We start from the raw sequence: 15,251 nt of genomic DNA, 5'->3' as shown, positions 1-15,251 counted from the left end.
TTGTATCTACATCATAGGATTTAAAGACCTTAGGCTGCACATGTGGTAGTTGTAACATTTGTTTTGTGAGAGACTTTTTGAACAAATTAATTCAAACCTGATATAAATATGCAGAATTTTACCCTATGTAGTTTGCTTAGAGGTAGGTCCAGATCAGTTTTTTCCTATGATAAATTTCTTATTTTATGAAGTACAGTAATATTTTTTGTGGTGTTACACAACATGGTGATAAAAAACCACTGTAAGAGTATAAAAAGCACATCTTTGCTGACAAGTGTCTATGTTCAAATGATGAGTACAGCTTTTTCGTGAAAGGTGCCATAGCTGTCGAGAAAATCTTTGTTAACCTTTAGAGAAAGATCTTAGATATCTGAGAGTCATTTTGTTAGTGAAATATCTATACTGTGTATATTTTATCTCATTGTTCTAAAAATATATAAAACCCACACAGGCTGATAAAAGTTGATGTGAACCAAACAAACAGGTGAAGATGTGGGAAGTGCTGCCACTCCTCAACTGCCTGCCACTGATAAAATAGGCATCATGAATTTTCACAGCACAGTGGCTTTGTGCTCCCTGATAGAAGAGTTTAACTTCTGCTCTATGGATTTTGTCTTAAAGCATGATTTATGACTCCCAAGAATTTATGATTCCCACGATGAAGACTGTTTCTCTACCTGGGCTGGCAGCTCTCTCCTGGTATTACTTGTATCAACACCTTCCTTCTACTGCAGCTCCCCTGCCCATCAGACATTAAATAACAACAAACACTGTCACTGCCAACAGTGGCACACATATCAACACGATTATCACCATTTTAGCAAACAAAAAGAAGAAGACATGCAAGCTTCAAACAGCTTAATAAAGGGGAGCAAGTTAAATATAAATGCAAGAGCTGGGTAGAAAAGCAGACAAATCCCCACACATTGTCAATGTACCCCAGTCTGTGCCAAGAGAGAAGTAAAATAAGAATTATTCAGGTAAACACAAAAATAAAGCAGTATTTCCCCCTCACCCACCTACAACACTAAATAATGTATTTTAAAAAATTCTCTCTTCAGAGCCTTAAACTACCTTTCTCCTATGGTTAGAAACTGCCCTCACAAACCCATGAAGGTGAGACCAAGTAAGTTCCAATGTGAAACACCGGAGCATGTTCCTTCCAAGGTGAGTATTCTTACTGAATTCTGTGGGCTACTTATGTGTTTAAATGTGTACTCCAATATTTTGATAAATTGAAGTGTGGGTCATCCGAAGTTATATTAATAGTTTCTATTCTAGTAAATGCTATGTGCTTGGAAAAATAAAGTTAAAACATACAGCAAACATTTTAAATAATTGTATGAAGCACAATGTTAAACAGTAATAATTTCTGTGATTCCAGCAATGATTTTCAAGGGGATGTAGCTTTAATTTTGCCGCTATTCAGTATGGGACTGGGAGGAGAATGGACATTTTTTTGAAATTTGACTTCAGTTGCATGAGTGGGGCCCTTCTGAAATTTCCCAAGTGACATTAAGATCCCAGTCCTTGTGTAATTTGGAACTGAAACTCCTGAGATGCTGTAAAGCATGCACAAGCTTAGGGAGGCTTGAGGAAAACGTCAGTTCATCACTGCAACTTCAGCCTGACCCAAAACAAGCAACAAAAGAATCAGAGTCCAGACACTGTTCAGAAAAGGCTCAACAGAGTAACTTTCTCATCTAAATTAACTCCTATGCTAGTAAAGAAAAATGCAAGTAATATTTAGTGGTTTTAAAGGAATTCATCAATATTTAGAAAAAATATCATTGTTCTCATAGGAGACATTTAAAGCACGTCCTTTTAGCAAATAAGAGAGGTTTTTGTTCCTTACTAAATATTTAATCAGAACAGATAAAAAAATCTCTGCAAAATCTCCTTCAAGCCACTAGAGGATGAGCACTTCTCCATCAAAATAAATAGTTAAGCTGTAATGTACCTTATCTAAGTTACACTAATAAGCTATTAGACTGGTAATACAATTCAATAATTACAAGTGTAAATGAGGGAGACATCTTGAATCCTTATTGAATAAGATTAGGAATTTGTTATGGAAAACTGACTATAAAATTATTGAAACTATGCATATTGGAACATTAATATGCATAAAAAGAAACAGCATTTCAAAAAATCACTAGCTAATTAGGTAAGCATAATATTTTCTGTTGTAAGGTTAAATATTTCCATATAAAATAATGCAAACATTGCTTATATATTCTGTAAAAAGCTAAGAAAATTGTGATGGAGGTATGTACAATCTGACTCAGAGCACTGTGGTATGTCCTGCTTGGTTGGCTGCATTAGTTGACTAGCTTATTTTTAAAGTTGTTCTTTTCTGCAAATACCAGGCTACTCCACCAACAGAATTCACTGTCTAGTGTAGCTGTCAGTCCTGAAACCATATTTTCCAATGCTTATCTAAAGTGTCTTACTCCTAAAAAACCTCAGACATAGACCAGAATTATCGAAACCTTTGGAGATACAGGAACAACTGGAAAATAGGGTCACTAGATAACTGACTGTTCAGCCATCCTCTTTATTAGGAAGAGCAGTCAGCGGCTCAACACAATTAGCATGAGCCAGGAGCAGAGCTTGAGCAGAAAAAAAGATGTGTCAGGTTAGAGAGAACATTTTTTCAGATTGTCTGGTATTGATGATTTGTTCTATAAAATTTTTAGAGAACTGGCTAAAGCTTGTTATTAACAAGTATCTTCGACAGCCTGTGTGGAAGGGTGAAGTCCTACGAGACTGGAAAAGGACAAAGCTTATTGAGAAGGAGGACAGAGAGAATTACAGCTCTGCTGCTTTAACAGCAAATCCCAGAGCAACCTGGGATATAGACAAGTTATTTCAGAGCACTTGTAGGACAACAGGGAGACAAGTAGCAGCCTCTGTGGACTTACCAAGAACAAATCCTGTCAAATGTAAATGGAGCCGGTTCGAGCGAAGCGGTCACTGCAGCGCCCGGGCCGCAGCCGGCGCGGAGGCAGCAGAGGGAGCCGGAGCGGCACCGAGCGCGCTGCGAGGAGCGGAACAGGGCTGGGGGGGGATGGAGGAGCAGAGACAGGATGCGGGGACGGAATATCGTGGTCAAGCTGCTAGAGACCCTGACGAATTTTCAGTTCAATTAGCATCACAAGTTATTTCTGCTCGCGACAGAGCTGTCGGCCATACGTGAAGTGTGAAAGTTTAGGAAAACTGTAGCCAGGAATACTCCTGTACCCTGCGAGAGGGATGTGAGAAGTCGTTAGTAACAAGAAATTCAAATACTTCACTTTGGCAGAAGCAAATGAATAGAAGGCCAAAGAAGATGGGTTATCTTCCTGCTCTCTGTCAGCTGACTTACAGCTCTGGTATCTTAGTTCTAGTGAAGAGGTAGTGAAAAAATCCCCAGAAGACTGGAAAAACATAGATCGATTTTTAAAAATTTGCCGTAGATAACCTCAATGAAGAAAACACACAGGTTCTTTGCAGTATGAGAAATGATAGGATTAATGTTTATGCTTTTCATCTGACCCTACTTCGGTCTCAATAGAATTTTAAAGTAATTACCAGCGAATTAAGCTTGTGCAACAGTAAATAAGCAGCAAACGGTGAGTTGATCCTACGAAGGTGTCCCTTCCCTTAGGTGTCTGCCTAAGCCAGGGCAGCGCTCGGTCCCGCAGGGCGCCTCTGCATCGTCACTGCCTGGGCAGCCCTGGAATGCCCGTCCAGCAGTTCAGTAACGCACTGCTCCCGTTTTAAACCAGCGGGCCGGGGGCGCAGCGCCGGGCCCCGTGCACCGGCAGCTCGGCGCAGCCCGGCCGCTGCCGCCCCGCCCGGGAAGGTGGGGCTGGTATGCAGCACGGTCCGCTCCGCCCGGGCTCAGTCTGACGGGGCAGGGGCAGGGGCAGAGGCAGAGGCAGGGGCAGGGGCAGGGGCAGGGGCAGCCGCAGCCCCGACCCCGCTGTCCCGGCCCGGCCCGCGCCCACCCCGCCCCTCAGCCCGTCCCCCTGGGCCCGCGCGCTGCGGGCGGGCGGCGCCCCCTGGCGGCCACGGGGCGGCGGCTCCGCCCCTGCCCGGCCCCGCCCGCCCGTTGCCCGGGGAACGCGGGCCGGGAGCAGCAGGGTGGCCGCTGCCTCCATCTCTCCATCCCTCCTTCCTTCCCTCCCTGCCGGCGCCAGCAACGGAGCGGCGCCTGCACCCGCACGCCCCGCCGCCATGCCCCGAGCCGTCCCGCTCCTGCTGCTGCTGCTGCTCGCCCTGGCCCAGCGCCGCGCCTGCCTTCCTGCGCCGGCCAGCGCCGCGCCCCCCGGCCGGGACCCCTGCCTCAGCCAGCCCTGCCGCAACAACGGCACCTGCTCGCCGCTGCCGCCGCCCCGCCGCCTCCAGCTGATCCTGCCCCAGCCCCCGGCTGGCTACAGCTGCACCTGCCCCCCGGGGGTCACCGGCGACTCCTGCCAGGTAATGGACGCGCCTCAGCGCCGCCCGCCCGCCGCGCGTCCTTGTGCCTCTCCCTGCCCTTGGGTGTCCCCGCGCTCTGCGGGGACAGAGCGAATGTCCCCCCCACCCCCTGCTCCCGCCGCGCCCCTGCCCCGTCCGCGGGCGGCTCTGCCCGCTCTGCCCCGCTCCGCATCCCGCCCTTCCCGCTGCCCTGCGCCGGCCCTGCCGCCCCGGCCGGTCCCGGTCCCTGGCGGGCTGTGTCGCGTCCTCCCCGCCCGGTGCGGCCGCTCCCCCCGCTGCCTCCGCTCGGGGCCGCCGCCGGCTCCCTTCCCGGCCGCCGCGGGCACCAGGGACTGCGGTGGCCCCGGCGCTTCCCGGGCTTCCCGAGGGGCTGCTGGCCCTGCGGGCTGCGACCCGCGCCGCGGGCTGGCTCCCGAGCCGGGAGCCGCTACTCCAGGCATCAGACGGAGCGGCGGCGGGCTAGGGGCTCGGTCGGGGTGAAGGAGGATGGGGCTGAGCTCAGTCGGTGCCTCCCAGGTTAATGTCAGTACTTCAGCCCCCCCCCGCCGCCCAGACCTCGCAGGTTATTTAGCACTGACTTACTGGAAGGCGAAAAGGATGGTCCTTGGAAGCGGATGTTCTATTGCATTGAATGCTAATCCTCAAATCGTGTCTCCAGTGGTCATTTTCATAGGCTAGGAGTGCTCGCTCTCACGTTTCGGGTGCCTTTTGAATTCTGAAAGATCGGAGCGCTTGGAGTAGGGATAATGATCTAAAATACAGAGAGCCAGTAAGCAGTATCTCTCTAACGTGCTTGGTCATATTGGGACCTAATGTGATAACATCATTGAATTGAATTATTGTAACGTGAAATAGTAATAGTAACGTGAAATAGTAAGAGGGTTTTTTTTGTCTCTAGTACTAAGGATGGCAATCTTTGTTATCATGTTAAGAAATTCACAAGCACTCAATTTTCTCTATCTCCAGATAAGGAAAAGCAGGTGCAGGTACACAGAGGTTTGTTTCCTGCATGTGTATATGCCTGGGTACTTTCTGTGACTGTGGTGTACAAAAGGCTCTGTGGATTGACGACCATTGCTTTGTCAGTGCTCTTGCTTGTAAGTGCTTTTGACATAGAAGCAAATGACTTCAAGTAATTTCAGTCTGTTTTTTAGGCTTTACTTTCTCTTTCCTTTGTCATGTAGTATCTGAACTATACTGCTGAATAGATGAAAGGGATAATACGTTTACTGAAGACTTAATATGTAGTCGAGTGTAAGAATCATTGTAAAGTAGGAGCGCTATGCACAGAATTCTCTGCTTGCCGTCAAATGCCTCAGCTGGTTCAATGTAACAATGAAAGTGAAAATATTTACACTAATGAGATTCTGTAAAATCAGAGAGATGAAAGTGGATTAAATAGATTTCTCTTTGTCTAATTTTAGATCTTGTCTTAGGAGTTTACTATGTTTCTATCTCTACAAAGAGAGAAAGAGAGCGCTGTGTGTTTGCTTCTGCACGTTGCTGTTAGACTTAAGTGTCTGAGATCCATGACTGAAAGATTAATGACCCTTTTGAAGACCTAGTAAAATGTAACACTTGCTGCCATCACACCTTCTGTGAAGTGTTGTGCTTGGGGATCTGGGTTTAATTGTTTTTGTAATAAAAGATGTAGGCAATGTTTTCATAGCTGTTATGCATTTTATTACCTAGTAACAGGAGGCTTATGGTGTTACATGTTTTGTTTCTTTTTTATAAAATACTGAGTAATGACCCTTGCAAGGAATACTGATAATGAAATGAGTGCCACTTCCAGCTATCATGTCAGCAGTTAAAGTGTGGACACAAGGTAGTTCTGAAAAGTTTATATGGTTTTGAAATGTAACTTTAACTGGAGACCAGGCAGGGTTTCTTAAAGGTGTAATATAAACACAGTACACCCATTTTTGAGGTTTTGCTTATTTTATGAAAATAGGGAATAATTGTACAAATGCATTCCTTCCTGTGTTGCTCTGTCATTCAGATACCTCAGAGCTTAACAGATGCCTAATGACTTAAACTTCTACAAAGAAAGATTATGTTTTCTAATTCAGTGACAATAAATAACTGTAATGATTTAAAAATAACTGTAGGGATTTTTTTCATGTACCTCTACAGGTTATGAGAAAGCCTGATTTAGCCAATAGCTATCACTGGAGTATATCTAAATATGGGTTTTTGTCTTAATGCTGAAGTTGTTACTGAACAGTTGGATTATAGAGGGAAATGCCAGGAGAGGAAGAAAGAATAGGAATTATTGTCTTTAAATACTCAGATCATGGAAAGTAAATTTGGATTTTTGGAATTTATGGTTGAGCTGGAGTTCTTTGGGAACTCCCACTTCCCTAAAAAGAATTACTTTCATGTCACTTCTTGTAGTGAAGACAACATTTTAATGATTCTGCTCAGATGTGTTGAGATTTTAGAATGAAGACATAATGTTGTCAATGTGCCTGTGAGTCAGCTGGGCATGGTGAAGTTGATAATGTAGAAAGATTGCTGAGAGTCAAACCTGGAGATCACACATCAATTTTACCCCTGAAGATTTTACTGTAACTGGTGTTGATGGCATCTGTGGATGCTGGTGCTGGCATGGGAAAAGAATAAAGCTGACATCACATACACATGGGTTACTTCTAAAAGTCCAGAGCTTTCCTATCACCAAGTGGCATATTTTACTTAGGCAAACCAATTCCATGATTTCATGTTATAATTGCTTTAGTATCTCATTATTTATTTAACCATAGAAATTACAGGTCCTTCTAGTACATCCATTCTATGAATTATGCATTTGTAGATATCTCACATTTTTTATAGTTTGAATATACTTTGCTTTGCAAAGTTCAGGCTTGTTTTGTTATGGATTGTCTGGTCCCCCATTGTGGGACATTGCTCTAATTTACCTCCATTTTTTTTCATAGTTGTGAATTTTTTCCCTCTTCTCTTGACAGAGATTGTATACAAACTTTACAAATTTATTTAATTGTACAAAATTATAGTGAATTCAACTGTCTTTTTTCTGTGGGAATTTGAAATTGGCCATTTCTCAGGTTTACACTGAGAGAATTTGATGAAATAAAGTGAAATGACGAGATAGTAAAGTTCCATTAACTTCATAATCCCTACATTTTTTATTTGTTTTACTTTTAAAAGCAATTTTCATTTCTAATGACTAAAGTAATGACTACTCTGTTATTTTTAATGATGTGTAGAATCCAATAAAATAGCTTTTCTTTACCAGGAAAGTTGTATGCAAAAATTAATTCATGTTAGTGCCTCATGAAATAATTTTAGAGACATAAGGTACAAAATAACTAGCTGGGAAATGAAAAAACTTCATGATCAACTTGGTAATTTGCTTAAAGATACAGAATTGGAACTTAGCTAATTGCATTGAATTGCATGATGTTTATTTGATCCCATGCTAGTGCTAATTTCATTAAAAGGCTATCACATGAAGAAATACTAAATTATTAATGTATTTTAAAATACTGTCATACATGCTTTGTTTTAGTTGCTTGTCTTGTTTTTTTTTTTAATTTTTTTCCCTCTCTTTTGGTTGATAATTTTCTCTTGTTCTTTTACTTTGCTGCTTTTTAGTATGTTTTTAGTTATTTTACAGGTTGTGTCAGTAATCGAAACTAGAAAACAAAGTGTCCAAGCATACTGAAGCAGCACTCTGACTTTGCAGCAGTTCTCTTCTATCCAGTCTGATTAGTGATGACTGAATGTTCCACTTCTGAGCGTGATGTGGTAGCCACTGGTGCAATGCATTTTTGAGTTAGTGTTCCAGTTATTCTTTTAGTAGCAAAGAGATCTCTTTGGTCTTGGGGAGGATTTGTTTTTTTACTCTAATTATTGTATTTCCACACCTAGAACAGAAAATATTTTTTAGATGTAATTGTGGACATCTTATTAAAAATGGAATTCTAGAAGGATGTAGCCTGAGTTTAAAAAAGTTAAGGAAGGAACTGATATTATAAAAACTGGACAGTAGATTATATTTAAATTTTTGTTCTTAGAATTATGTTCATAATTTTCAAAGTTATTTTTTATTTGTCCTCCTGAATTTTTGCCTGATCGGTCTTCATTCCCTCCCTGTACCTTTAAATGCCAGCTGAATTTATTCTTGTCTTTGATCATAGTATTTGAACATTTGTAGACTTTACTGCAGTGATTTCAGGGGGGTTTTGTCCTTTAACCCCTGCTTTTGTATTTTCATCTTGTGTTGGGTTTTCGCTTCTTTTTTCTTTGAATTTATTTTTGGTCTCAATAGACTTCTAGTAATGTGGTGGTTAATGCTGAATGCAGAAATCCAGAGTTAGCAAACAGCTGCAGGAAGAAGGATTGCTGTTTCTTGACTCACTGGTCTAATACTTCAGCGTGAGCAGTATGAATTTCATTGGCCAGGTTATTTCAGGTTGCACTGGACAATGCTGTGTAGAAGGACATCCTTTAATCTAACTGCTAAATCACCTTGGTGTCAGTATCCTGATTAATTCCTCACGTGATTCTGTTTTCTATTAAGTGCTGACATCCCTTCTGAAAGGTCTATCCTTAAATTCATAATGAATTCGCTAGTACATTTAAAATGCTATTTTTCCCATTCTGTACTCATTAATGAGGGGTATATACTTAGATTATGTGACTATTGTGATTCAGATGTTTTGTGATGTGACCATTCTGTTTGCTCTTTTGCCTTTAATAACAGTAAAATGTAGAGTTAGCAGATGCCCTTGAATTTTCTTTTATTTAGATGTAGTTTAGCCTGAGTTTTGAGATACCATGTGGTTTCCTGCTGACTAGCTCTGCTCACTCTTGCAGTACTTTCAAGATGCAGAATTTAAATATTTGCACTGATGAATATCCTATGTGTAAGAAGAGGCTGTGAGGGTTCAGTTTGTTTTCTTTGGAGGTGACTAAGGGGGATCCAAGTGCCATTCTCAGCCACCTAATGGGTGATCATAGAGAACATGGAGAAGAATTTTTCCCAGATGTGATCAGTGAAAGGAGAGGGGACACACACGTTATAGTAGGCGAAGTCCCAGTTAAAACTAAGGAAAAAAATTCCTTGCAATGATGGTGGTCAAACCTGGAATAGGCATTTAGAACAGTTGTAGGACCTTCATCCTTGGAGATTCTGGGCTTGAGTGGCCAAAACCCCAAGCACCTTGGCCTGAGCAGGGGTAGGAGCGGAGAACTCCCTCAGGTTCCTTCCAGTCTAAACCATTCTGTATATACACACCCCTGTATTTTTTTTCCCCCATTGGATTTTGCATTTGCCTTTTACTCTTGTCCTGTTCCTGCCTTCCCTTTGCTGGGCATTTGAATTATTTCCCTGTTGTTATATATGTCTGTTTTCTGTCAAGTCTTAGACTATACCTGGATGCTGACAAACTTTGTGCTGTGCAAGTAGGACTCCCAAGATGGCAATATTACTGTTAGATATCTGAAAAATATTTTGTATGAATTTCGGGACACTGAGTTTGCATCTCCTTTAGTCACAAATGACTATATTCACATTTCAGTCATTATTGAGGTTTTTTTTCAATTTACAATTGTGTGTCACATGGAAATTATTGGTGTAATTTGTTTTCTGTGAGTTCTTGTGGTCTGCAAGTGCAGTGTTGTTCAGGTACCTTATGAACTCTGATCTCCAGGGTTGCAGTGGAGCTGATGAAGTTCTGCATTGTGGCAATGTGTGGTTTCAAATAGCAGAGAATAAATTAATGTGAAAACTAGTTTCTCCACCCAATTTATTTTAGCTGTTATAACATCTGTTTCCTCTTAGTGTAGTAGAAATGTATTTCTAGTCAAAAATTTAAGCTTTTCAAATTAGCATCTTGCCTGGAAGCATATCATGTGAAAATACGTGAGGAAGAGACTATTCAGCAGTTTTCTAAGCAGTGAATAAAGAACTGTGCTGTGATTTTTCCATGGGATCTAGAAAAATTTGTCGTAAATATCTGTAGAATAAAACTGGAATAATGTAATAACCCAAACTGTCTCAGTTATATAAGAGGTTATTGTTGTTTGGGTAGCATTTACACACTGACCTTTGGGAATCTTTGTATCATCTTTTCCAGTATCTCAAAATGCTCTCTTTAAATTTGTTAAAAGTTGTTCTTTTTAAAGGCTAGTCAGGTCATTACATAGTGCAAACTATTTGGTACTGAAAAATTCTGATATATAAATGAAAGTTTCCTGTGTGGGTTTTCAGTAATTTTTTGTGATTAATGATTGCAAAAAGCTGGATCAGGTGTAAAGTAACTGAGTAATAGTAGATGTGCTATGCTAAGACGCTTCAGCTTTTCATATGATGTATTTTATTTCAGTTTATGCTCTTTGATCTAAGAGAATCACTTTGCAATGATACTGCTTAAAAACCATCACTGTTTTACTTTCCTTTGAAATAATCTAACTTGATGTTGTCACGTGTATATTATGTAGCTCTGGAAATGATCTTTAGTGGAGCAGGTTCCCAATGCAAGTGGAGTTGTATGACTTGATTCAGTGTTACTGGAGGTAGGATTGCTGCCCTCCTTTTGGGGGCTCTCAGAATCTTGTACATGTTGCCCTTCTGAGAAGCACTTGTTTGAGATCAGTAATTTTGTAAGTGACATTTAGCAGGATCTCACTTGATCATGGGATCCTGAGTCTAGAAATCTTAGAAGATGATGAATTAAAATTCTGTTTTAATAGGCAGATATGGGTCTGCTGAAAACAGTGTCCGCTTGACCATGAACACAAGTTGGTTTTTGGTTTTGCAGGTGCTTTTGGCGCTCTCACAGTTCACTCTGTTCTTGTTAAATATCAAACCCCCGTGATATTTTGTGTTACATTTGTGTTCCAATTAATCCCGCTGTTTAATTGCATGGAAAAAATAACTTTGCTAGCTTTCATTTTCTGTCTTTCAATTTAATTGCATTCCCCTGTTGTATTTTTTCCCATTTATAAATGAGTTATTCCACTCTTCCCTCTGTGTGTGTATAGTGAATATTTTTCTTTTTGCAATGTTGTTTCTGAACTGAATAAATTCAGTTAATGATATTCCTGTTGTTTGTTGGTTAATCTAAATATAAAGTTTTTGTACAATGCTAAATCCCATTTTTATGTATGCTGAGAGGTTACCTGTTCTCTTGACAACTGCATAAGAGGGAAAGCGTCAATAATATTAATAATTTTTTTAATATACTCTTGGTTGATGTTGTAAGCTGAGCTCAGCCACGTGCCTACTGGTATGGTGATCCCCAAATGAAAGGATCCAAATTACCAGTGCACCTGTATCATTTCAAAAGTGCTTTTTTGGGCAAAAGTAGGGATAACTGCATTAAAATGTCTTAGTGGCATTTAAGTCAAAATCTGAAAGTAAAAGCAGTTTAGTACGTGCATTTGACACTGTAGAGCATTGTTTATTAAAAGTCTTGAATTGATTATTAAGGAAAAAAGGTAGTCTTATTCAAGTTTTTGTTTCTGTATAGTTTTCCCAATTTCTATGTTAGTGGAATAAAGTAAACTCCAAAATAAATGTCCTCTGGAGTGAAGCTTGTCATTTGTCAATATGAATTCACAAAACATAAACTGTAATTGTATTATTAGGAAGAAGATCTAAAAATGTGATTTAGTTGTAATTTTCCAAAAATTTTGTAAGAAGGGAAAGGCTCATCAAAATAAACATTGAAAAAGTAATGTTTTCTTGATAAGAGAACTCTCTTTTTTCCATTGGCTGTGTCTAATCTCTTACAAAGAAGCACTCATGCACTCAAAAGCTCATTTGTGTGTTGCATATGGAGCCTGTTTGAGTTCAGCAATACATATCACTGCCCTATATTATTTTTCAAGTTCACCTTGATTTGCTTTACAATACAGGCTGTGACAATTACAATGTATTTTTAGTATTATAGTCTGGTGTAAACCTGAAAATGTAGCTGTAAATTTTATAGAAAGGTCTGGAAGTGATACATAGTGAGTAGGAATGGGAATATCAGGATTTGGTGCTTGCAATTCTCACTGCCTTGCTGAGTCACACTGGGCAAAAACTCATAGAACCTTTTTACTTATATTTCTTCCCTGTAAATTCACTTAATCATGGGTGTTCAAAAGGTTAATTTGTGAATACATGTGAGGGCTCTAAGAATGCTGAGTGAGAAGCACTTTGTAAGAAAGCATAGTATTGAAATGCCAGATTCTGAATTACACATTAGTGATCCTATCAGGATATATTTAAATTGTAATGAAAAAAACCTTCTTGTTAAAGAAAAAAAATTAACCACTTGGACTATTTTTATGTCTGACAAATATTCAGTCTAGCAGTTTACAGATTAATTTAGTTTCATAATGTTCTTTCCCACTGGAAACAGGGCAATATATCAATGACCAGTATTTCAAAGACTTCTGTAGCAATGGTGTTTGTGAACAAGGTGCTCTTGAATAAGGTAAGAACTGAATTCAAATTGACTGTGAAAGTAGGGCTGTTTTACTGAGATAAGGTCACTGAATGTTAATGATTTTGAGAACTTTGTTGTACCTCATGTATTAGTTGCAACAGCAACTGTATTGTCAGTTTGAGAAGACTTTGGGGTAGCTGTAAGAACAATAGCTGTAAAAAAAGTAACAAGATATGGTTCCTTTTCTTTCCAACAAGCCTTCTTTGAGCCTAGGTAGCCCTTATCTGGTCCTTTGTGCTGGATCTAATAAAGCTGAAGCTTGTTGTTGACAAGTGTACAAGAGAAGGAATAACTTCAGTCAACCATGCATATTCTGAATAAACTCTGATTCTTTGGGATGAAGACCCATATGTTTTGGTGAGTGTATGTAGTATAATCTTCACTGAGCCTGAGTGTTCAACATGCAATTTAAAGATGTGCAGATAATGTCACAAGAGAGCAGAAGCTGTTCTAGAATGTTGTTCCCTTCTATGAACAAATAGTACTTGGTTCCCTGAAATCAAGTTGAGGTAACTTTATTTACAAGATAGAGAAGGCAGAAATAGGTATCAGCCCGAGAAAGATTAGTAAATATGGAAAGATTTGAATAATCTGGGATGGACTACTTGTTCACTTTCATACAGAGACAAACAGGAAGAGTCTGAAGGTAATCTTGAGACAAGGACAATCCTTTAAAAAACCAACATCAAGGAGACAGTTAAATTCTTCTAGGCATCAGCTATTAATCAAATCACATGGCTAAGGAAAATAAATGGACAATTTTTTGTAATTTTCCAGACTTGGTACATTGCTGTGATCTGCCTTTGAAATATATATTAGTTGTGTTTGTCCATAAGGACAGTAACTATCTCCAAGAACCACATGACAATTCTTAGGTTTCTTATTCAGCCTTGATGATTTGTGCTTTGAATTCAGCAAGCCTGTAAAAATTCATGCAAATTTCAATTATATCTTTGCTTTAAAGGTGATGCATGGTTTCTTCTGCTGAAGAAATTAAGCAAATTGTTAAGTACCTTTATCAAAATCAAGTTAGTTAAAGAATTTCTGTAGTGGCTAACCAAAACACATTTTTCAGGTTTCATACACACCTAGCAGTCTATTAATAAATTCTGATTGACTGTATATTTCTACTTATATGGTAATCTAATTTTCAGGCAAATTTAGCCGTTTTTCAGGCATACTGAACATTAAACAGAAGAAAAAGGCTGCGTAAAGGTCTAATAATAGTTTATGAGCTAAATGCCTTTTGTGTTCAGATTTCTAATTCTGCTGTCTGGTGGCAAGAGAGTTTTCTGGCACTTATTGCAACTATGGAACACCAAGATTTTGTTCCTGTATATGGGGATCTGAGAAACTTTCTCATTTGAGAATGTCTTTGAATTTCAGGGAGTTGGGTTTCATGGGGTTTACTGACATAGGCAGGGTCTGTGAGATCAGATACTTGATTAATTCTTTTTAAGGCTACAGTGTACGGTGTGATGATGGCATATGTGACAACTGAAGAAAATTGTGTTGAGTCCTCTGGGAAATTAACATGTTTAATTGAAGGAAGGACAAATTGACTTAATTTACATAATTGTAATAGACTCGAATGTTAAAATTTGTCTAACTATTGCCTTTTAAAAATAATGGAAAGGTACTGAGTTGATGTTATAGAAATTCTTGATAATCTTTTAGAGGGTGTGTGGGGACCTGGCTTGTACAGGGGATTCTAAAAATGTGGAACATCTTTACAGGGCTGCTTGGGACTTGACTATGATACCACTTAAAGCTGATGTAAATTCATAATCATTTCTACGTCTATGAAAATAATAAATGGAAGTTTAGAAGTAGTTATTTCAGTAATGATTTGAGCTTTGGTTTCTTGGAATGTCCCAAAGAAATTCTCTAAGGTGAAAGAATGCAGGAACAAGGTCAGCTGTGCCACTTGATTCCAAAACACCTTTCTCCCCAGTTAAACATCTTCCCCTGCAAACATATAATTTCAGCTTTTTCTGCAGGTGAGTGAGAAAGGATGGATCAATAGATACAGTGGTTCTGCCTTTTCACAAAAGCCTGCTTAAGCACAGCATGATAGATCTATCTGTTACAGTTTGCTCTCTGATTATCAAGTCCTGCTGGCAGTAGCGTGTAGCAAGCCGGGGTATGGCCCCAAACTTCTCTGTTTGGTTTAGGAACGTGGAGGCTTTTCTGTTAGTGTAACATATTAGTGATTTAACCATATTTTATGTTTACATGCAACATAATGTAAATCAGATACTAATCAATTGAAGGATACTCTGGAATGACAGCTGTGCTAACAAACCTTAGTATGTGACATAC

General features: G+C 39.9%; 1 protein-coding gene across 1 annotated transcript in view; it reads left to right on the top strand.

Annotated features, from left to right (window-relative positions):
• Nucleotides 1-4,140: 4,140 nt before the first annotated feature.
• Nucleotides 4,141-15,251, top strand: part of DNER (delta/notch like EGF repeat containing) — a 117,573-nt gene continuing 106,462 nt past the window's right edge. The window contains exon 1 of the mRNA XM_069024189.1: nucleotides 4,141-4,464. Within this exon, the coding sequence (XP_068880290.1) occupies nucleotides 4,222-4,464 (243 nt within the window). The 5' untranslated portion in view covers nucleotides 4,141-4,221. The remainder of the gene's footprint in view (nucleotides 4,465-15,251) is intronic.

Source organism: Aphelocoma coerulescens, chromosome 9, assembly GCF_041296385.1.
Source record: "Aphelocoma coerulescens isolate FSJ_1873_10779 chromosome 9, UR_Acoe_1.0, whole genome shotgun sequence".
NCBI classification, from domain to species: domain Eukaryota; kingdom Metazoa; phylum Chordata; class Aves; order Passeriformes; family Corvidae; genus Aphelocoma; species Aphelocoma coerulescens.
The sequence above is the reverse complement of the archived record's forward strand: the minus strand, read 5'-3'. Positions and strand labels throughout refer to the sequence as shown.